A 22,451-nucleotide genomic window follows, 5' to 3' on the forward strand; every position below is an offset into this window, starting at 1 on the left:
TAGGGATATCGACAAAAAGCGGCATCGGCGTTTTCAGTGTTTTCCCGCGATATCCCATAGATTGAGCATTGTCAATCTACAGCTACTAACAAGTCAAGCTCCGGTACACGTATATTATATCTCTTCATTACGGATTGATTAGATATAAAAAAAACTTTTGCTCCTCTCTACCGCGTTTTAGATATACGTGTAGCTTGTATGATGTGAAATCCATACTTCTGTCAGTCTACCTTCAGTGCTAGGTCGATAGTAGTCGTTGATTACCCACTACCTCATAAAAGGTACAGCAACACTACCGCACCGCTGCTAATTGAAAAGCATAATATGATGGTAGAACAGTAAACTCAAGAAGGAATTTTTCCACAACTGATATATTTAAAAGAGATGTACATTTAATGGGAAACAAAAGTTTTATAAAACAGTAAAATTCTACATTTACAACAGATTCTTTGACTTCACAGTACTCGTTTAGTTCTTCTCCAACATGCTGTGACCAGTCATTTCTTCGGGAATATCCAAGCCCATGACATCGAGGATGGTGGGGGCAACATCAGCCAAGGCACCCTTGACATCCTTCTGATACTTGTACTTTTCAGAGGTCATGACGAAAGGAACAGGTGCGCAAGTGTGAGCAGTGTGAGGGGTCGAGAAATCGTCCGAAAGCATCTTTTCGGCGTTACCGTGGTCGGCCGTGACAAACAAGATGTAGCCGTTGGCTTTGCATGCCTCGTAAATAGTACCGATACCCTTATCCGTAGCCTCTACACCCTTAATAGCAGCCTCGTACTTGCCAGTGTGGCCGACCATGTCGGGAGGAGCAAAGTTGCACATGACGAAGGGATATTTGCCGCTAGCGATTTCTTCGGCGACGCGATCAGCGACGCTCTGTGCGCTCATCTCGGGCTGCAAGTCATAAGTGGCGACCTTGGGCGAAGCAACCAAACCACGCTCTTCCTTGTTGAACTGGGTCTCGACACCGCCGTTGAAGAAGAAGGTGACGTGAGCATACTTTTCGGTTTCGGCAACGTGCATCTGGGGAACCTCGTTCTTGCCCAACCATTCGGCCAAGACGTTGTCCATGGTCTGTGCGGGGAAAGCAACCTTGAAGGGATAATCGCCCTTGTATTGGGTCATGGTGAACAGCTCAATGTTCTCGGGAACCTTGCTCTCAAAGGGGCAAGGAGCAATGCCGAATGCCTGGGTGAGCTCACGCATACGGTCAGATCGGAAGTTGAAGAAGAACAGAGTATCGTTGTCCTTGACGCGGCCTTCGTCAGACAAGATGATGGGCTTCAAGAACTCGTCTGTCTCATCGGCTGCGTAGCGCTCCTCAACCGTCTTCATGGCATCCTCTGACTTTTCACCCTTGCCCTCAGTCAATGCGTCGAATGCGATCTGAACACGTTCCCAGCGCTTATCACGGTCCATGGCATAGTAACGACCCACAATGGTGGCGAGCTTGCCATACGACAAACGTTCCAAGTTCTCCTGAAGCGTCTTCAAGTACTTGGTGGCCGACTTTGGAGAGGTGTCACGACCATCGCCGAAGAAGTGGATGTAGACTTCGGGAACTTCTGCAGCCTTGGCGGCTTCCAAGAGCGAAACCAAGTGGTTGATATGCGAGTGGACACCACCATCGGAAATCAGACCCAAAAAGTGCAAGCGACCGTTACCAGCCTTGGCACGTTCAAAAGCGCCCTTGATGTTTCCGACCTCACCAAACTTGTTGTCTCTAACAGCAAGATCGATACGCACAATGTCCTAATCAGTAGCGGGGATCAGTATCTATTCTTTTTTTTGCGTGTAGATTCTTGTATTTGGACCATCTGATTTCACATTGGGGGAATCATCTTAGCCAGTCACTTTTTTCCCGTTCGTCGGACCATCTCGCTTCTCTCCCGGTCCGCACGAGCGCAATAAAAAAGAGAAAGGTGGCCTACAACCCACACAGCCCAAAAGTAACCGTGTTCTACACTATACCTGGTAGACGACACGGCCAGCACCAATGTTCAAGTGGCCAACTTCAGAGTTGCCTGTGTTTTCTTTACCATTAGCATATTGCCCTTCTGCTACGCCTAACTACCACTCACTGTATATAGCACCCCCCCCCTAAGCTGTCTCACAAGAACTTACCCATAAGACCATCGGGAAGACCGACAGACAAACCATGAGCGGCAATGTCAGAATAGGGGTAAGTTTCCTTGAACTTGTCCATGACGGGCGTCTCAGCATTGCGGATCGCGTCGCCCTTGGGATCTTGGACTGGCGAAACACCCCAACCGTCGATACAGATAAGACACACCTTTTCCTTGGGTGTCTGCTTTTCCTTTGGCATTTGTCCTCCTCCGGGCATGGTGTATATGCGGTATATGTATAAGAGTGGTGTAAGAAAAGGGTTAAAGAAAGAAAGAGAAGGAATCAAAGATATAAAGCGGCAAACCTGGCGTTTCGAAGCTTCGTGTGTGACATTCATCGGACTTTTGCGTCTATCCTCACTTGTCCGTCCCCAGCATGACGTAGCTTCAATCTCCCAACAAATTTACACAATTGATGCGCATACATGCGCCCACCGGTACAACTGGTCCTGAAACGATAAACAGAGACACTAATGCCTGCTACTACATAGCTAAGCTACATGTTATGCAAACAAATTATATCACTACGAGTAATGGCTGAGAGCTCATTATTTAGCCACACCGCGCGTATATATCTTGCTACGTACAATTTCTCGGCAATGCCTATACAAGCAACACATATCCTGACTGTGGTATTTACCACGACAGATTGTGCCATGTACAAATTATCTTCAATTCAATGGCCGTATCATGCACGAAAACAGGCCTTAGGATCGTACGACAGTCAAAATAGCATTTCCCGGGTCCGTCGCCCGTCCCTTTCTCGATACTTTGGTACTCGAGCATTAACGAAAAGTGGTGTCTAATACTATGCAAAAAGTTGAGAGGATATGCTGTAAACATGGAAACTATTAAAGTAGACGGTGGAATTGTAGTCTTTAGCCTATGTATGTGACAGCTGTCAAGGTCAAGGAAATCGTCGGCTTTGCATTTTCACATGCATCATCGGATCGATATGGAGAAGCGGCGTGTATCTTGGATATTAGCGATGACAGAAAAATAGCGTATTCAGTCATTGTTATGTTTTGAAATATCCTAACAAAATAGTGTCCATCATAATATAAAGTGTATCGGGACTGTTTGATCATCACCTCCAACCCCACTCAGACACAGAGGTTCTCATTATCGGTTCCTTACAGGGAGACGTGGGACTTTGCATCCTCATCTTTGAACGCTACGCGCTTTAAACACTACTATTAAAAGATAGAGTACAATATATAGAGAACAAGGCAAAGGATAAGAGTAGAAAGGGATATTGCTAAATTTAACAGTCAGGACAAGAGGCAAAGTCGCAACTACATGGGCTCTTACGTTCAAAGCAGCACTCACACTTTTTCGTTCTTTTTGCTGCACACGCGTGAGCACAAATATCACTTTTTTCTCCTAAAAAATATGTATACTTTGCAATATACAAAATGCATAATTCGTAAAATGCCCAGCAACAAGCACGGTATCAACAGCAGCGCACAGTATACGAATGGCGATAAATCCGGAAATGGATTACAATAAAAACCTGGATCCCAACAAAGATATTGAGGTGTGCGTGTGTGCAAATCAAATAGCGACATCCAAATGGGCGACAAGCGTGCATGGACGTTCGAAGAAGCTGTTGTATCTGAGCGAAATGCTGTTCGTTGGTGGTAACGTCCATGTATGGTCAGATACAATTAGCTCAAACGAATTATGGCGGCCCTGGCGACAACGATATTTAACTACGCTACATCCAAAACCTATGCATTATCACGCCCACGAAAATCCCTTTTGCCTATGAAGTGTACAACCACAGCACGCAGAACTTTCTATTGTGAGTTTTAGCGCACCACCAGTCTATCACGCATTCTTGTATCCCTTTAACATTATCCATTCATGTAAGCTATACTCCATGAGGAATAAAGTTACCCTGTCCCAAGTTACTGCAGAACCGGTTCCCACGCCACACCCAACAAACAAGTCAACTTGGCACATCAACCTTAATAGTGCTCTATAGGCAACAACAGAAATTGTTTTTATTATTTCTTTTTCCCCTTTTCTTTTACTGACGAGCAGCAATTTCCTTGGCGGCAATAGCCTCGCGCTTGGCAAGACGAGCGTTGGACTTGGGACCGTTGATACCACCACCCCATTGGCGACGGATCTCATCAGTCTTGTCGTTGAAGTTAACCTTGACGGCGGAGACCAAGTTAGCGAGCTCAGCCTTGTCAGCCTCAGCGACCTCAGTGAAAGCCAAAGCGGTGGCGTTCTTCTTGTGGACGACCTGACCGAGACGAGCCTTGCCCTTGACGATGCAGTATGGGACACCCATCTTGCGGCAGAGAGCGGGCAAGAAAAGGACCAACTCAATGGGGTCGACATCGTCAGCAATGACGACCAACTGAGCCTTCTTTTGTTCAATCAAGGCGGTAATGTGGTTCAAACCGTACTTGACGACGACGGGCTTGTCAGTCTTGATGGCTTCCTTACCCTCAGCCTTGGCAGCGGCAGCAGCACGGATACGTTCGCGCTTCTCAACCTTGGTCTCGGGACGGTACTTGTCGGCCAACTTGAAAAGCTGGGTGGCAGTGTTCTTGTCCAAAGTCTTGGTGAACTGGTTGAGAGCCGGGGGGACCTTCAAACGCTGGTAGATGATCTTCTTTTGGCGCTGAAGACGGACGTAGGCGGGCCACTTGACGAAGCGCGAGACATCGCGCTTGGGCTGGACATCTTGACCAATGCCAAAGTTCTTGGCGCGCTTCTCGAACAAGGGGTTGGCAGGAGCCTTGGAGCCCTGCTTGGCCTTGATGGGGTAGGGTGCGGGAGCGACCTTTTTGCCAGTGGACTTCTTTGCAGGAGCCTAAATCATGGTCAATTTAAAAATTGTTGCCATTGTCAGCTTTTTCATCGATCTCGAAATCGTTGCACATTGGGTATATGTGGCCGAGTGGCGCGTCCTCCTCCCCCCAAAGTGAATTCATGTGATCCATCCATCTATCTGATGCATCCGCTTCCGAAATGTGTTCATCCATCCGTATTCTCGTCCATTCTCGCTTCGCTTTTCATTTGTTTTGGGGTGCTCTCTCTATATCTTTTTTTTCTTCTCTTCTTTCTGCTTACCATTTCTGTTGGTTTTTAAAAAGAGGGAGTTCGGAGGTTTCGGAACCCAGTACTTCTTTAGGGGAGCACGGAGCGCCCTGGCTTCTTGGAACTTTAATTACCGACATAATTTTTGCAATTGCATTAATTTCAGAAAAGCTTTATTTGCGCAAACATGAATGTCGTAAATATATATAGAGGATGAAGAATGATTGGATTGATAATAGTGGAGGTGAGGAGGGTATGATGATGAGAGATAGAGAGCAATGGCATAGGTTTGTGATGTGATGATCTTGAATGATGAATGGAATTGTATATATGATGATGATGATGATGATTAAAAAAGAAGTTCTTTCCTGCGTTGTGTATCGTAAAAAGAAAAATTTAGCCCGGTTTTTTTTCCATATAGAAAAAACCCATATACAGTGTGTTTGTGTGTATCATGTCTTTAGAAGATTTTGAGGAGAAGGTATGTGTGTGTGGTACGCGTATATAAACATTGATGGGTAGAGAATAAGGTTTCTTCATTGCATCAGAGCGAAATTTTCACCAGGTATGAAATCGGCCCAGGCATAATTGTCGAGCGGCAATGCGTCAAAATAGGTTGCCAAAAACTGTGTCTGGTCGTTCTGATTGTTTTTGTTATTGTTATTGTTATTGTTGTTGTTGTTGTTGTCGTGTGCGATGGATGTATTGTCACACGACAAGGTGGGCGAATGGGAAGGTGAAAAGCATGAGTTTGTGGGTGATGAGAGAGAGTCAGAGGACGATGATAACGTTTCAATAGTCGGAAACGCAAAGTCTTGTTGTTGCTGATGCTGATGGAGTGGCTCTAGGTAGTGGTGGCTGTTGTTTATCATGGGCACAGCTGTTGCAAGCCAGTCATGATTATTGATCCAATCGTTTCCGTTGTTGTTGTTGTTGCTGGTGGGGCTATCAAACAATCCGGTCAAACCAAGCAGGTCGTTGATGTCGAGTTCGTTCATGGGGTCTTTGGTGGTACTCGTTACCGTCGGTGTAGTAGTAGTTTTAGTAAGAGTTGTTGGCTTATTGGCTGAGGTGCCATCCTCGCTCTTGTTGCTAATCTCGTCAGTCGAACGTTTCCGCTTTTTGCTGACCACAGGCGGTTGGGTGAACTGTTCGTCTTCGTTCTCCAGCGAAACATGACACTCGCTCTTGAGATAATGGTCGATCGCTGAATCAAAATCGGATTGCTGCAATCGAGTGCAGTTGGCGTTTTTGAACACGCGAATGCTTTTACCGAGACTGATCGGCGCCTTGTGTGCATTATCTAAATGGATCGACGTGGCGAGACTGAGGCTGAGCAAGTACGTGTTGTAGAGATAACGCTCTTGCTGGTGAAGAATCATCTGTTCCGCAATGTGTACAATCGTGTTTGCAGCTGTGTTACATACACCCAAAGTATCTGGCAGCGCACGGTGCAGCATGATCTGGACAGTGTAATAGAGCATGTGGTACACGCGAATAATGGGCGAGGGCGGACCATGATCTGTTGGCTGATTGTATTCGAGGTACGATGGCAAATTCAAAAACCAGTTCGTCAGTGCAGAAGTCGTCGTCCTTGTCGGGGAACTGTCGCTGTGGAGATGATGGTCGTCTAGAATTCGTGCCAATTTGATCATTTCGGCAAACACAGTTATCTGAAGGGCATATTCGATGGACGAAGTAACAGTGTTGGTCAAGTTCTTGCTATCGATTGCTTGCAGCTGGTTGTCCTCGAGTTGGGGCCATCGGCAGTCCCAGTAGGATTGCTGATGCATCAATGGACCGCCTGTGCAGCATGCAAGCCATTGATTGGTTACATAGGCCACCCAGAAGGCTCGTCTGCGGAGCTCCATGGTAACAATGCCCAGGGAGAGGTCTGGGTCGCGATGCAATTTGAGATCCTTGACCAGTTGAACTTGCTTGTGCAAGTATGTGCGACACGTTTGCATGTCGCCGGACAGATACGCATACCAGCACATGATCACCACAGCCTAATTCAGGGTAAATTGAGTTATTCAGCTTTCAGTAAACAAGAGAAATTGGGTGGTACATTCCCCCCTCCCTCTTCTCTCCTCTTTTACACCACAGCTGCTGTTACCTGTAGTGTGGATAAGGTGCTGTTGTTGTCATGGGACAATGCTGTTGTATTCGAAATCTGCTGTTGACACTGTTTGAAGAACTGGGCACCCGCGTCCTCGTGACTCTGTGTTTCGGCATAGCGGCAACCGAGGGCCAGAACCGCGCAACGTAGCAAGGGATCCATTTCCTGCGGGCGGTGTTGCAGCTGATGCAAAAAGTGTTGCCGCGACAGGATAGGGAAAAACAAATTAAAGTGGGCAAAAAAGGACTCGGCCCACTCCAATTCGTTGTTAAGAGAAAAGTGGGATTGCCTGTTGTGGCTGCCCTAGAGGTAAGATTTCATGGATGGACCTTATCAGTGATAACTCATTCTATAGTGCTTAAGATGGTCTTCTAGTGAACACGTACAGGGGCACTCGTACTATTGCTATTGTTGGCATCCGCGTGTAACGCTACTGTATTGGACACAAGGTTCAGCAGAGCATTTGGACCAGCTGACAAGCAGTGATCGTCACGGGCATCAGAGGTAGTCGTAGTAGTAGTAGCAGGTTGTTGAGTACTATTACTATTGACACTCGTCGACATCGTGGTCGTAGTAATAGTAGTGGTAGTAGTGGGAAGTGCTGCTGTGGTAGTAGTCGCTGTAGTAGCCGTATTTACTTTATCAGTTATAGGCTGCTGCATCCTCAGCTGCGGATGCCATACTATAAAGCATGTGTAAGTCCAACACATTGGCATTTCGTTCTTGTTGCTGTTTGCATGATGAGCTTACCCAGAAGCGATTCGATACGATGCGCACGGTTCTCAATGACCTCGATATATCCTTTGGGAGGGCCACGTTTTCTAGGCGGGTCAGAGTACTCGCAAGTAAGACCCATCGAATTGCAGCGAGAGCATGACGGCTGGATGCCATCGCACTTGACTTTCTTCTTCCGACAAACGATACATGCAAGCGTAACCTTCACACGTTTGGGAGTTGAACCTGGGGGCTGGGCGGCTGATTGCTGGAAGGCGTTCGAAGTGGTCTTCTTGGACATAGTGTCAATGACATAAAGTTAAGTGTTACTGTTCCTTGGACAAAGTAGTTGTGTGGGTGTGGTGTGCGGGTGCGTGTGGTCAGAGAGTATGAAAGAGAGAGAGAGAGAGAGAAAAGAGGAAGAAGGGAAGAAAAGCAAAGGGAAAAAGAATTTATCTATTTACAAACTCCAAAGGGACGGTAATCTCGGCCTAAACTAGCATTTTGGGGGGTTTGGATAGATATGAGCAGCTTTTGCTTTTTGCCCGTGTTACAGTACAAGGCACCAATCGGGCGAAATGGGGGGAATCCATATTTAACAACCTCCCCCCGATCATCATCTTCGTCGTCATCATTAACAATACGCACAGCAACAGCATCACTTAGCAACAGCAGCATTGTCGTTGTCAGTTAGTAAGCCACGCGCCTTCTCAGATATATACCATCAACCTATCGTCTATTTCCCAATCTCCTCAATAAGATCAAGAGAACAACAATAAACGAAGCCAAGAGATCGCATGGACCTATCAAACGCAGAAGCTGTTCCGAGGAAGCGATAGTATTCGGATTTAAAATAGCATGTAAAACGCAAGCTAGGGGTAGAGATATCTTTTTCCTTCATGATATAATTTTATTGTACTCTCTATGCTGTTAATAAAATTATAAGTCTTTTTTCCTACTATCACGCAGGGGGGGAGGGGGAGGAAAGGTCTAGCTCCTCAAAAGCACGCTAAATCCCATCCGCATCCATCCCTAAATAAAACAGCACAAGTCGGCAATCTGCCGCCGATGTCACCACCACACCCGTCGTCGTTCGATCAAAAGAAGAAACAACTGATGGTGCTACGTCGATAGATCCACAAGCTGCACGCGATATGCCTTTCGCACAGAATTGAAGCACACGATTGGATACCCGCTCTACAGAAGTGACCAAAAAATTACCTGTTATATGTGTATTTTTGTTGTTGTTGTTGGACGACAAAAGCTGCAAGGTACGCACAGCAGCAGAAAAAAATTGCATGTTTACCTTTTGTGCATTTATCAGGTCATCCACACTGATCACTCCTTCGACGATATTTTCATCTGAAGAAAAGAGCTTGTCTCGGAATACTCCCGGAAGCAAACCTACATCATTCGCATACAAAGAGCACACACAACAGCAACAACAACGACAACAACAGCAGCAACCTTATAAGCTCCTATTATGAATGCGCATATATCCTTCCCCTTCTTCTCTCCTAATCCCCTCCTAATCCCCCCCCAACCTAGCCTCCGTATCTCATGCTCTCTTTCGCTATCTTTTCACTTACCGCATTGTAAACTTGGCGTTATCCATCGATCCCCTTCCGTCTGAATAGCAATGTTTGCAATTGAAGTTTCTGTTATCTGCCGCTGTTTATTCCATAGCACAACGTCAAATGTCTTTTGACCACATCCTGCTCGTGTGCGTGCATCGTTGTACACATTGCGAAGCGTGGTCTTGTGTACCATGAATGGGTCAGATGCAGAGCACGGAACGGCCTCGGTATCCAGGACAACTGTCAATGCATCTTTTTTTCCTTCTTCTTCTTCTCCTGCTTTTACAGCTTCAGCAAGCGTCTCGTGTGCCTTGTAATCCTTTCCAAGGTCTGTGTACTCGACACGCAGGGCATGTTTGTCGTCGTATAATAAACGGATCTAGAACAATTATTAGAAGATTACCCTCACCCCCTCCTCCCTTTGTTTCTTTTTTTAACCTTTTTCTACAATAGACGATGACTTACCCTTTTATAGGTGGAGTCTTGGGGAACGTTTTCTTCAAGTACCGCTTTGACTTGCTCGTACGATGGTATCGTTGTGAATTGAGCCGCGTCACTGGCATGGAAATCACTCGCAGCTCGTAGTAAGCGATGAATATGCCGATCAAGCAAATAGAACCCTATTTTCTGCATTATTAATTCTCAATGACCTCATAAAAAACCTGCATCAGTTGGTTGTCATTACTTGCCTTGGGAAGGATCATACAAGATTGTCTCTAATAAAGCGAATTCATTTTGGCTCATTATCGTATATGCTCCTGTGGACAAGTTAATAAAAATAACAAGTTGTCGGGTTAAAGTAAACTAAAAGTTTGAAGGGGGGAACTTGTCTTTTAATCCATCTCTTTTTACAGGTTGCAATTTGAAAATTTAAAATGGTATGATTTTCTATAATCCTGAAAAAAGAAGAAGAAAGAGTGGCGCGCGCCTTTTCTATTTCTGAAACCACAGATTCTTCAAGAGTATACACGCCTCATATGATAGTAACATACACGCATAGACTCTGCCCTTCCCCTCCTCCTTCCTTCCTTTTTTGACAACGTAGTACAAACCATCTTTATGGATACACAGGGTCAACGTCGCCTGGCAGCAAAATTAATGTCACGTGTTCCAAATTGACGTCGCTCTGCTTGTGTATTGATGGTGCCTGTTTTTAGAAGCAACTTTATGTCATAAGCCGTTTAATAAAGACTATTGAACAGTATTCTCATTGAGTTTCAACGATTCATTATGAATAAAATAAGGAGATTTCACCTATACCTTGGATTAGGGGTCGCAATTGGATGGATCGGGTCGGGTCAAGAGTCTGACCCGTTAACCCACGGGTCAAAAAACACTATAACCCGACCCGACGTGTTCAACCCGACGAGTCAAAACTCGGGTGGACGGGCCAAGACTGATTCCGATGTGATGATGAAGGAAGTGTCATCCAACCTGAACTTTAATATGCTGGAAGTGCAAAACTCCACATATACAGTACACAGCTCTTAGGATGATGACGCGTAAATTCCCAGCAGCAGTACTAGCAACATCTACTTTGTGTGCGATATTTCAAAATCAAAGAGTCTTGTGCTATCAGAAAGGAATTGCTTAGGCTCACATGCATTAAAGAAAGCGTAATGGAAGTAGTGGCGTTAAAAAAATCGACTTCCCCACACGCCCGTAATCCTTTTCCCTTTTTCCATTTCTTTTCACTTCTTCCTTCTTCCTTCTTTTTTCGCCAATCGTTTTTCTTTTCTCAATTCCTTTTTCGTTTTTTGTCAAGTCTCGTCTCTTACTGCCACCCTCTATTGTCTGCTCTCATTGTACTGTTGCTATTATTTACTTCTTTTACATACATTGCTTATAGCTTACTTATCTTATACTCTTGAGTTTGAGATATAATCCCACAATGAAAAGAATCTAAGTGCATTTTATGTTATAGTTCTTTTGCAGACATATTGACAACGACAACTTTAATATGATGATGCTCTCAACAAGAAGATTGACTACTTAAATACCAGTACCTGATACATATTATATGTATACACGGGTCACAACTGGTCAACGGGTCGGGTCAAGGGTTAAACGGGTTGACCCGCGGGTCAGAAAAGCATTAACCCGTCCTTGACCCGTGGGTCGATTTTGAACCACGGGTCAGATTGCGACTCCTAAATGCGATGGTATCAGTATACTTAATCACTAGTAGTGCTTGGTAATATACAGTGAAGATGGCGGGTTAGACTATACTTGAATACAGTAATTCATTTTGGTTGAGTGTATGTGATGTATCATATAAGAGCAAAAAAGAAAGCAGGATCTTTATTGCTATATTGTCATGGTACTAACCGATTTGGTACTAATCGATTTGAGTAATGAATACATACGTTAACTTCGTCGTTTTGTTGTTGTCTTTTACAAGCTAGAATTCATCTACGGGTATCAACATTTTAAAGAAATAGTACGTCAGCACATCAATGAAGCAGTTAATTGAGTAACAATTACAGTATTCTAGTAGAGAAAGAATTACATAAACTGATTCTTGCAGCGAATTATTCTCATTGGAAAAGCCGCACTTCCTGCAAAAAAAATAACTAAGCTAATCCCGATTTTGCAGCAAGTATAGTAATTCCCTTTTCTCTTTCACGTAATCTCTCTGGCAAAATAATCTTAATAAGTAATTATATACGAGAAAATCATGGACCTTCATTTTCTTTGATTGATCTATATGAAAAACTTGATGTTCACTATGAAAACAAGAAAAAGATTCAGGACGAAATTGCGGATACTATTCAAGACATTGCTGAAAAAACAAACCATGGAATCCATCATCAAACGTAGTACTGGAGCTCTGGGAAATACAATAAAAAAAAAGACAAAAAAAGATTGATGTAGTAAGGAATTAAAACATTGCTCCGCACTGACTGAAAAAAGCATGTAAAAACTAACTGATTGAATAGGAACTAAATGAACTCGATAGCGATGATGATGCCGAAAAATTGCCGGCTGGTACTATTATCAAACGTGCTGCCCTTGACACGTATAGCAAGAGCTTTTTCGACCTGGATCAAGCCGCACAAAATCTCGTATAGTAAGTTGTATTTCTATACTGCTTCCCGACATTTTAACTCTATTTTATAATGTTGTGCTTACACTGCTTTTTTAGCCTTGGGATGAACAGTATATTGGCTTTGTCGAATAGGAACCTTGGTAAAGATAGTTGTTAAAAGTATTTCGAACAGTCATTGGGATGCACTTGTAAAGGAGAATCTTCCAAAAAGCAACTGGATGACCTTAAGAAAAAAACCTTGAATCATATTGGGGAAATAAAAGACGTAAATAAAGTCGAGTAGAGTGTTAGGCGAGATATTTATTCAAAACTATGATGTATATCCAGAAAGCCTTAGTAGATGTTCAAGGTGCACAAAACTTAGCCTTCAAATATGTAACAAGAGCTCATAGACCTTATGAGAAACAAATATTTAAAGTATATGCTCATTTGTAAGTATGAACTGGACAACCTCGTGTGCATGAATTCACTATTACCTAAACACACATCTCACATTACTGTTCTTTTCTCTGCACAGAATTCATTACTCAAATCGATTAGTACCAAATCGATTAGTACCATGACAATATAGCAATAAAGCTCCTGCTTTCTTTTTTGCTCTTATATGATACATCACATACACTCAACCAAAATGAATTACTGTATTCAAGTATAGTCCAACCCGCCATCTTCACTGTATATTACCAAGCACTACTAGTGATTAAGTATACTGATACCATCGCATTTAGGAGTCGCAATCTGACCCGTGGTTCAAAATCGACCCACGGGTCAAGGACGGGTTAATGCTTTTCTGACCCGCGGGTCAACCCGTTTAACCCTTGACCCGACCCGTTGACCAGTTGTGACCCGTGTATACATATAATAGGTATGAGGTACTGGTATTTAAGTAGTCAATCTTCTTGTTGAGAAGCATCATCATATTAAAGTTGTCGTTGTCAATATGTCTGCAATAGAACTATAACATAAAATGCACTTAGATTCTTTTCATTGTGGGATTATATCGTATATTCAAGAGTATAAGATAAGTAAGCTATAAGCAATGTATGTAAAAGAAGTAAAGAATAGCAACAGTACAATGAGAGCAGACAATAGAGGGTGGCAGTAAGAGACGAGACTTGACAAAAAACGAAAAAGGAATTGAGAAAAGAAAAACGATTGGAGAAAAAAGAAGGAAGAAGGAAGAAGTGAAAAGAAATGGAAAAAGGGAAAAGGATTACGGGCGTGTGGGGAAGTCGATTTTTTTAACGCCACTACTTCCATTACGCTTTCTTTAATGCATGTGAGCCTAAGCAATTCCTTTCTGATAGCACAAGACTCTTTGATTTTGAGAATAATCGCACACAAAGTAGATGTTGCTAGCACTGCTGCTGGGAATTTACGCGTCATCATCCTAAGAGCTGTGTACTGTATATGTGGAGTTTTGCACTTCCAGCATACTAAAGTTCAGGTTGGATGACACTTCCTTCATCATCACATCGGAATCAGTCTTGGCCCGTCCACCCGAGTTTTAACTCGTCGGGTTGAACACGTCGGGTCGGGTTATAGTGTTTTTTGACCCGTGGGTTAACGGGTCAGACTCTTGACCCGACCCGATCCGTCCAATTGCGACCCCTAATCCAAGGTATAGGTGAAATCTCTTTATTTTATTCATAATAAATCATTGAAACTTAATGAGAATACTGTTCAATAGTCTTTATTAAACGGCTTATGACATAAAGTTGCTTCTAAAAACAGGCACCATCAATACACAAGCAGAGCGACGTCAATTTGGAACACGTGACGTTAATTTTGCTGCCAGGCGACATTGACCTGCGACATTGGGTGCGACAATACTTTTTGGAAACCCTGAGGTAAAGTGAAAATAATCTTTTTGAAACAAAGAGGTTCCCTTTTTTTACCTTTTTTTTTCTTTTTGGGTGATTCGATGGAATTCTTTTGGGTTCTGCGACGTTGGTTTATTACCTTTTTACTACGGGTAGCATTTAGCTGGGGCAATCGTAACCATTCTGCTCGAATCATTCAATTTCTTGGCTTCCTACTGCCATTTAATCGTCGATGGGTACGCGAAGACACTGACCACGGAACTTGGATCGCCGAAGATATTGCTGGAAGTAAAAAAGAAGCCATTTCTGATCGTCTTGAAGAAAGCAATGTGGTAATCATGTGGGTTTCAGGTAAAGACTTTTACACACAACTCGCGAAAACATTTGGCAATATATGATGAAATAAAATGTGTGTTAAATAGTGTGTGGTATACATGATTGTTAGGTGGAGGTTTTCGATTTGATATGACGCTATTGTACATCCGCGTATGGATTACCTGGATCCGTGCGCTGGAAGCAGACAAGAATATGAGATGCGTTATTTTCGTACCCAAATACAGTAAGCTATTCATAATTCAGGGCCGTGTAAAAAAAGCAATGTAGACGGGATTAGCTGATTTACACCGTGTGTTTTAGAAACGGGACATCCATTTCCTGCAGCAGTAAATGGTGTAAAAGCAGCTTATGACTGGCTCGTTAATACCATGCATATACCTACATCGAAACTTATCATTGGCAAGTATTAATGCTGTGATTTTCTTTTATTCTTTTGTATTCTCAAAATGGGTTAGACAATGTGGGATTGCCGAAACAATTTTAACGTTGGTGTGTGTGTTTAGGTGGCGATGATGCAGGTGCTGCCGTTGCGCTCGACTTGATGCATTTGCACAAACCTAAATTTGCAGGTGCGATCTTTGCATCGCCTTATACCGGATTGGAAGCTGGAGGCGAGTCATGGCGCGCCAACATGGACATTGATTTCATGACTGCCGCGGCTGTGGATCGTATGGAAGAAAGTTATATCCCTGAGGAAGGAGACCAACCATTCCGCTATTTGCCTGATCAAGTCGATTTGGCAACTAGTTTACCACGGCACATGTTAATCACTGTAGGCGGGAATGAGGTATTACTCGACGAAGCAGGCTATCTGGCATCGCGTGCACGTGCTGGCGGCGTTGCTGTCACGTTGTGCCAGGCTCCAGATCAGACACATCTTTGGTCAATGTTGCCAGATGTTCTTGTACAGGACGTGAATGTACGACAAAACGCAGTGGATCATTTCGTTCGCTTTGTTGAACTATGTGTTCGACCCGGCAAACACTAAACAAAAAAAAAGACAGACAAGGCGCATTACTATATCATATCAGATCATCTCCATCTAAACTAAACAATAATCAAGTCATTCTTTGCTCCATATCATCAATTCTGTAATAATAAAAGAAAAACCATAATTCTCGTCGGCACTTGGATGTGGCATAAATTCTTTTTTTAAGTTTCAGGGAGTCACACATCTGATGTGGGATTGTCAATAATGTCAACTTTAAAAACTATTATACAGCGATCTGTTTCTACTATACGATCTACTGCACATAACGTTCCTCGACATCGTCGTCTGACGAACACAGCTTCTCTATGCCAGCAGGAAGTACAACGATCACAGCAACGACAACCCCAGTTAAAGATCGATTCGCCTGCGGCTAAAGCCAACAAGTACCTCTACACGATCCCGCAAGATCCTTATGTTGCTGCCCAGCGCGTGTCGCGCATTGCCAAAGTTGCTTCTGCTGATGATGCATTAGAATACTTGAAATGCTTGCGTGTTGGTCTTCAATCGACAGCAGCGTGGAACACCGTCATTAAACAGTATGCGACTCAAGGCAAAGGATCGCAAGCAGAAAAATGTTTTGTTCAGGTAAAACCTCTCATAGTTTGCGATAATTCCACAACGGATATGTGTAGCTTGACATTTTATTGTTTAGATGAGAAAACGAAACATTCCACCCAACGAACAGACGTTTACGGTGCTCTTAACAGCGTGTGCGCATTCGTCGTCTCCTGCTGCAATCCGCAATGCACAACAAGTGATTGATCGTATGGCTCGCTACAACATCAAGCCAAGCATCATCCATTACAATACACTCCTATTAGCATACGAAAAAACACAAACGCCTGTTCAGGATGTTTTCAAACGTCTACCATGCAAGCCGAACGAGTACACATATAGTATTGCTTTTCGATGTGCAGACAATGTGGATTTTGTGAAACAACTGTGGATTCAAGTACAGCAGAGACTAGGCAACAATCCAACAGAAGCAAGAGGAGGTCGATCCACACTGGCACAGAAAGCATGCCAAATAACCATGACCGAAGAAGCTTTACAGCACGACGACGACGACAGCAACGACAAAGCCAATCGTGATGACGGTAAATTCACACTGGATGATCGACTCGCAGCATCGTTTCTGTCAGCATTAGCAAAAACGGCAACAGAGCCGGATGATATCCAGTTGGGTGTGGATGCGATTGAACAGTTATATGGTTTACGTCCAACATCATCCACCAACAGCGCACCTGCCAAACCCACAAGCAAACATGGTCTGCTTACTCCCACAGTTTATTCGCTTGACGCCATATTGCGGTTCTGTGGACGATCGCGAAGATACAAACTTGGGCGAGAATATTATGGTTTAGCTTTGAAACAATACCCGCAACTTGTCCCAGATAAAGCTTTGTTGGATACCCGTGCTTGGTTGGATGGAGGAGGAGCAAACACAAAACGTCATTCAAACCATCGTCAGCACCGCCAACAACGTCATTCTTCCCAATTAGAAGAAAAATAGAATTCTGTAAATTACATTTTTTCGTCTTTTTCTTTTGTCTCTGCATTACAACCAACCATGTTTATTTGATGACAAACAAATGGTCAGCTATATCAAGGATGAAAATTGACTTTTAAGCCAAAACTTGTAAAAAACATACATTACATATTTATTCGTATTAGAGATAGCGCGTGTGTGAGGATTGTTTGTAAAATGACGTGTGTGAAATGTCTGTGCGTGATTTTTATGTAGTAAAGTAAATGGGTTATCATTGTAATAGGATGAAATACTGTGGATGCATAGATGATTAAGAAGAAAATTAAAAAACAACAACAACGACTAAATAAAAAAGAGTCTAAAAATTATCTTAAGGCGTAATGGGCAGTAATAGTAGGAATTATTGTAAGAGGTGATGGGGGACTTTTGGGTCTCTCAAGGCAAACCGCCCATGGATGCAGCAGCTGCAGCAGCTGCCGCTGCCGCTGCCGCCGCCGCAGCGGCCTCTCGTTTCTTCTTCCCCGATCCGCAAGGTCTTCCACGCTTTTTGCGCTCAGCATCAACGCATGTATCAGATTTGTTGAGTCGAACACACCGTGAGCATGGCCGCTGTACATCGCATGCGACATGCGATTGTTTGCACGAAACACACGCCTTGCGTACATAGATCTGTGGCCGTTGGTCACCCCCTACATGCGCAGCAAAGGAGGATGAAGAAGATGATAAGGAAGATGTGGATGATGATGAAGCGATCGACGAAGGTCCCATATGAGGCTGTTGTTGCTGATGATGATGGTGGTGGAGCTGCTGGTGTTGTGGTGGTGGCTGTATAGGGTGGTGGTGATGATGATGATGTCCAACCATGGACATGCTGCCGCTGTTGCTTGCAAAGTGATCGCTTGGTGGAAACGGTGGCTGGAAAGACATGGTGTCGTTGCTATCGTTTCCAAAGGGATAGAACGATTGAGACGACGGGTCGAATGCTATTTGTTGTTGCTGCTGCTGCTGCCGCAATTGATGTTGCTGCTGTTCTTGATGATGATGACGATGATGTTGCGGCTCATGCTGTAGTCGGAACGGTTCATCATTATACGATAGTACGCCAGATGATACATGATCTAGACTGTAGAAGTCTGTGGGCTGATCGATAGTGTACTGCTCTTGTGGCTGTTGCGGTTGCATTTGTTGTGGTGGTGGTGGAGGTGGGGGTTGTACAAATGTCTGATGTTGCTGTTGTTGTTGGATTGCTGTAGCAGATAGCAAAGATGAGGGATCTGTATCGTCGTATGATAACTATTAGATCAAATAAAATGACTAAAATCAATAAATGCAGCTCTTGGTACAAAACTGGCAACCCAAACATATGTGTGTGTTTTTACCTGAGTAGGATTGCTTGTAAGGTCATTATTGCTGCTTTCCAGAAGCTGCATATACTTCATATCAAAATCCTGCGAGTCCAGCGCAGCCAACGTCTGATCATCGAATACAAATTGCGAATAACTCATGGCCAAATCATCTTGTTGAGATGTAGGCATAGCAAACGCGGCATTGTCTGATAAGGGATGGTGGTGATGATGATGATGACGGTGATGGTCCTGTTGATGATGTTGTTGTTCATACATAATTTCTGCGAATACTTTTTCTCTTTTTATCCCCTTGAGAGAAGAGAAGAAGAAGAAGAAGAAGAAAAAAGAGAGAGACAAGGGAAAGGGATTGCTCGTACTCAAGACTTTATCATAATCTGATTTAGCAAACATACAAATCGGAGAAACTAAGACTTTGCGATATTGGTTTCCAATCTGTTCATTCACTTTGAACAAGACCTGTCATTTTCGAATATCAACTGTCGTAACAGATCTCGGAAAATACACGCAGCAACTGATCTGGATTTGATTGTTTGTAGCAAGCACTTTGGTGTAGCACTAAGTTATCACATCAGATGTGGCAAACAAACAAAGATCGGCAACTGTAAATGTAGAGCATAAACTACAACGGTAATACGGTGGAGAGTAACTTTGCTCATGGTCAGCCACATGCAATTACTTTTTCATAACTGGCTCATCTGAAGCTTTTAGTGACTGTCTTGAGCCTGAGCAGCTTTGTTCGAATAGTTATCGAATAGTTATCGAGTATGCGAACCAAAAGAGCACCTGGTAATACGCAAATATCACATAATCAATCAAAGGCGGAGCTTACTTGATTCCGAAAATCCCAAAAGACAAGGTTTTTTGTATGTGCGATCCAATGACTTAGCGGATGCTACAAAGCGTGTACACACTAACTCCAAAACCCCAACTTTCTTCGCCATGACTTTCTCATGAGGCTTCGCCATTCCATACACTCGCTATCGTTTGTTATCTCTCTATTACTACTACTGTGTCAGCAGTTTTGTGAAGGGGTTAAACTGAAGCAGCAGCAAAGTCCCTTTCATGTTTTCCCAAGCCCAACACAATCGTTACAACTAAAAGCAATATACCACCGACCGCCGGAATCGCGGACCGTATGGCGCCAAGAAGTCGTTTATACGACTACCGCTTCCTCCATTCCGAATTTCCCTGTTTCCCCGGTACTAAGACTCATTTCTCGACCACGAAACACGAATCAGCAACTTCGAGACCTCTACAATCAGGGCCGGCTCATGAGGTTGTCCGCTGCTGACATGACCGAGTTCGAATCCAGTTGGGGCCTTGTGCCAGACGTTTCTCACCGTCCTTCCATATTGGCTTTGGCCATGATGACAAATAATGCCTATACGTCGTTGAATAAAACCGATAGTACAGACTGGTATCCGCTAGGTCCACCTTGGAATGTTGTAAGAATTTCTTTTCTTTCCTTATATTATCGCGATGTACATATATAGCTCCAAATGTACTGATTTTTTTGATCCTTTTACTGTTTTATGTCTCGGGTTTGTTAGAATTCAACTTTTGGATGGGATGACGATGGGATCCGAGGACATGTCTTTGGAAACGAGGATGATTCGCTTCTGGTGATCAGTATCAAGGGCACCAGCGCTGGATTATGGACAGGTGGTTCAACGGGAGAAAGAGATAAGCAGAATGTAAATTTTGTTTCGAAAAGAAATCGGCTCAAATTTTGTGGGGAAAAAAAAAGTAGTGCTAATGGTATATGTATATACATGCGTTAGGACAATATGCTTTTTTCATGTTGCTGTGGCAGGGTCAGTCGAGTGTGGCAACCTGTATGTGAGTGCTATGTAGGCAACGATTACAAATGCGAATCCCATTGTCTTGAAAAGGCGCTTCTGGAACACGAACTCTACTATGATCATGCATTGGTAATATATACATAAATTAATTTAAAACATTGTTACTGATGCAAAGGCTACAATAATGTTATTTTAGGAAATATACAAGGAGGTAGCGGACAGGTATCGTTATGCGACAATTTGGCTAACGGGTCATTCGCTTGGCGGGGCCTTGGCAAGCATGGTCGGCGCAACGTTCGGCGTACCAACAGTGACCTTTGAGAGCCCAGGCGATCAACTTGCCTCCTCAAGACTGCATCTTCCCCATCCACCCGGAGCTGCGAATATGCCTATGTGGCATTTTGGGCATACCGCCGATCCAATCTTTGTGGGCGTTTGTACAGTAAGCATCACTATTTAGCCAGTGTTTGCTGCATCCTCGCACTTAAAACATTAAAAAAATCTACAAATGTACTATTAGGGTCCTTGGAGCAGTTGTTGGTATGGAGGGTTTGCTCTGGAAACCCGATGTCACACAGGCAAGGTATGCAAACATGAAACTAGATCAAGTGGTGATGGTGTGTGTGTGTGTGTATCGATACATATACAGATCAACAATCGGATCTCATAACTAATTCTTTTATCTTTGTTCAAACTGAATACTGATGGATGGAAAAGGTTTGCTCGTGGGACACGGTGAATGAGCACGGATGGCGCGTAGATATTCGATCACATCGTATTGGCGATGTGATAGAGAAGATCCTCAAACGACCAGACCAATTTCCTACCATGCCTGACTGTAAACCGGAACCGGACGAATGTAGTGATTGTCAGCTGTGGGATTTCTACGATGAAAGAGATTCACTGCTTTATTAATCCTGAATCCACTGTTTTTATATTTTTGTATTTTAGCCATGATACACATCATCATCTCAGTATAAATATGTATGTAATATAGTTTAGATAGACAGATTATATTTTATTCTCGCTTGGGTCACGTCTTTGTTTTCTTTGATATTACAATATTATTGACGAACATCGCATTCGACATGGGATAAGACGGGATTTTCTCTATTTGAAAGAGCAATCATGTATTCCTTGTACTGTCATTTTTGCTTTTATCAACGGGTATATATGGAAAGCACACTAGAAAACTATGTCTTCAATAACACTCCTTTTTCACCTTAATCCTTCTTTATCCAACACCTGCCACTTGAAGCTCTGTTTCTCAATATCAAGGTGAATGCTCTCATTTCTGTAAGTGAATGATTTCAAAGTAATCATGAGCAGAGAGGTGCTGTATATGCCATCTAATCCAATCTAGGGTGACAGTATGTCCAGATTTAATGAAGCATAAAGCGTTGGGAAAAAACAATACACGATATGAATATATAACAAGTGATTGATTAGAACAAGAGCAATCAAAGTTCATTAATTACAGTACATGCATGTTGTAATAGCTTTAAGGCGTACACTGATGCCACTGCTACGTATATGCAACTGTGGACTTGCGCTACTCCACATCAAGTGTATATCGTATCAGAGCACTTACTAATATCGTAGGTAACAATACATACTGGTTACGTGACAACAAAGTAGAGCTGAGTGATACAAGTGTGAAAGTATCCAATTATGAGCAAATCAATTAACTTGTGGATACCACAGCTGGATATCTGTCGATAATCTGATGTGTACAGTATTGAATTGTTATTTGGAGTATCCTTTGAACGTGGTGCATACTATTTACGCACAGAACTGTCATATATGCACTGGAACTTAGTTTCTGGTGATGTGCAGCGATAGAGGAACGGCAACATCTCTAACAACATGAAGGTCCTTTTTTATTGTCTGGCCTGTGTTATATGCTCTATAAAGATTTGCTGGGATAATTAGTGTCATTAAATAAAGATTTATACATCAGTCTGAACAGGATGATGGACAAGTCCAATATCG

General features: G+C 43.2%; 8 protein-coding genes across 8 annotated transcripts; 3 read left to right on the forward strand and 5 right to left on the reverse strand.

Annotated features, from left to right (window-relative positions):
- Positions 1–247: 247 nt before the first annotated feature.
- BDB00DRAFT_815684 (2,3-bisphosphoglycerate-independent phosphoglycerate mutase) lies at positions 248–2,414 on the reverse strand. Its single transcript, XM_053122926.1, has 3 exons — positions 2,134–2,414; positions 1,981–2,033; positions 248–1,761 (listed from the first exon to the last, which is right to left on the reverse strand). Exons 1-3 carry the CDS (start codon positions 2,351–2,353, stop codon positions 469–471), a joined length of 1,566 nt encoding a protein of 521 aa, XP_052981323.1. The 5' UTR covers positions 2,354–2,414; the 3' UTR covers positions 248–468.
- Positions 2,415–4,167: 1,753 nt separating this feature from the next.
- On the reverse strand, positions 4,168–5,228 carry BDB00DRAFT_882567 (50S ribosomal protein L30e-like protein; the record flags this gene model as incomplete). The annotated part of the gene is made up of 2 exons (XM_053128159.1): positions 4,168–4,965; positions 5,226–5,228. 2 exons carry the CDS (start codon positions 5,226–5,228, stop codon positions 4,168–4,170), a joined length of 801 nt encoding a protein of 266 aa, XP_052981324.1.
- Positions 5,229–5,530: 302 nt separating this feature from the next.
- BDB00DRAFT_268420 (fungal-specific transcription factor domain-containing protein) lies at positions 5,531–7,852 on the reverse strand. Its single transcript, XM_053116728.1, has 3 exons — positions 7,698–7,852; positions 7,309–7,609; positions 5,531–7,201 (listed from the first exon to the last, which is right to left on the reverse strand). Exons 1-3 carry the CDS (start codon positions 7,727–7,729, stop codon positions 5,729–5,731), a joined length of 1,806 nt encoding a protein of 601 aa, XP_052981325.1. The 5' UTR covers positions 7,730–7,852; the 3' UTR covers positions 5,531–5,728.
- A 216-nt stretch (positions 7,853–8,068) lies between these two features.
- Positions 8,069–8,251, reverse strand: BDB00DRAFT_726739 (uncharacterized protein; the record flags this gene model as incomplete). The annotated part of the gene is made up of 1 exon (XM_053118255.1): positions 8,069–8,251. A coding segment is annotated over one exon (183 nt), but the record flags the coding sequence as incomplete, so codon positions are not given.
- Positions 8,252–8,904: 653 nt separating this feature from the next.
- BDB00DRAFT_815695 (aminotransferase) lies at positions 8,905–9,887 on the reverse strand. Its single transcript, XM_053122927.1, has 3 exons — positions 9,615–9,887; positions 9,332–9,429; positions 8,905–9,222 (listed from the first exon to the last, which is right to left on the reverse strand). Exons 1-3 carry the CDS (start codon positions 9,793–9,795, stop codon positions 9,148–9,150), a joined length of 354 nt encoding a protein of 117 aa, XP_052981327.1. The 5' UTR covers positions 9,796–9,887; the 3' UTR covers positions 8,905–9,147.
- A 4,267-nt stretch (positions 9,888–14,154) lies between these two features.
- On the forward strand, positions 14,155–15,949 carry BDB00DRAFT_815712 (Alpha/Beta hydrolase protein). The gene is made up of 5 exons (XM_053122928.1): positions 14,155–14,272; positions 14,342–14,825; positions 14,920–15,033; positions 15,111–15,209; positions 15,314–15,949. The coding sequence occupies exons 2-5, from the start codon at positions 14,576–14,578 to the stop codon at positions 15,796–15,798; spliced, it is 948 nt and encodes a 315-aa protein (XP_052981328.1). The 5' UTR covers positions 14,155–14,272; positions 14,342–14,575; the 3' UTR covers positions 15,799–15,949.
- A 7-nt stretch (positions 15,950–15,956) lies between these two features.
- On the forward strand, positions 15,957–17,606 carry BDB00DRAFT_815714 (uncharacterized protein). Its single transcript, XM_053122929.1, has 2 exons — positions 15,957–16,386; positions 16,454–17,606. Exons 1-2 carry the CDS (start codon positions 16,006–16,008, stop codon positions 17,312–17,314), a joined length of 1,242 nt encoding a protein of 413 aa, XP_052981329.1. The 5' UTR covers positions 15,957–16,005; the 3' UTR covers positions 17,315–17,606.
- Positions 17,607–19,538: 1,932 nt separating this feature from the next.
- Positions 19,539–21,641, forward strand: BDB00DRAFT_815718 (Alpha/Beta hydrolase protein). The gene is made up of 6 exons (XM_053122930.1): positions 19,539–20,102; positions 20,208–20,351; positions 20,439–20,588; positions 20,656–20,901; positions 20,980–21,042; positions 21,177–21,641. Exons 1-6 carry the CDS (start codon positions 19,608–19,610, stop codon positions 21,372–21,374), a joined length of 1,296 nt encoding a protein of 431 aa, XP_052981330.1. The 5' UTR covers positions 19,539–19,607; the 3' UTR covers positions 21,375–21,641.
- The last annotated feature ends 810 nt before the right edge of the window (positions 21,642–22,451 follow it).

The sequence above is a fragment of the Zychaea mexicana genome (assembly GCF_025766255.1).
Source record: "Zychaea mexicana strain RSA 1403 chromosome Unknown BDB00scaffold_23, whole genome shotgun sequence".
Classification (NCBI taxonomy): Eukaryota; Fungi; Mucoromycota; class Mucoromycetes; order Mucorales; family Lichtheimiaceae; genus Zychaea; species Zychaea mexicana.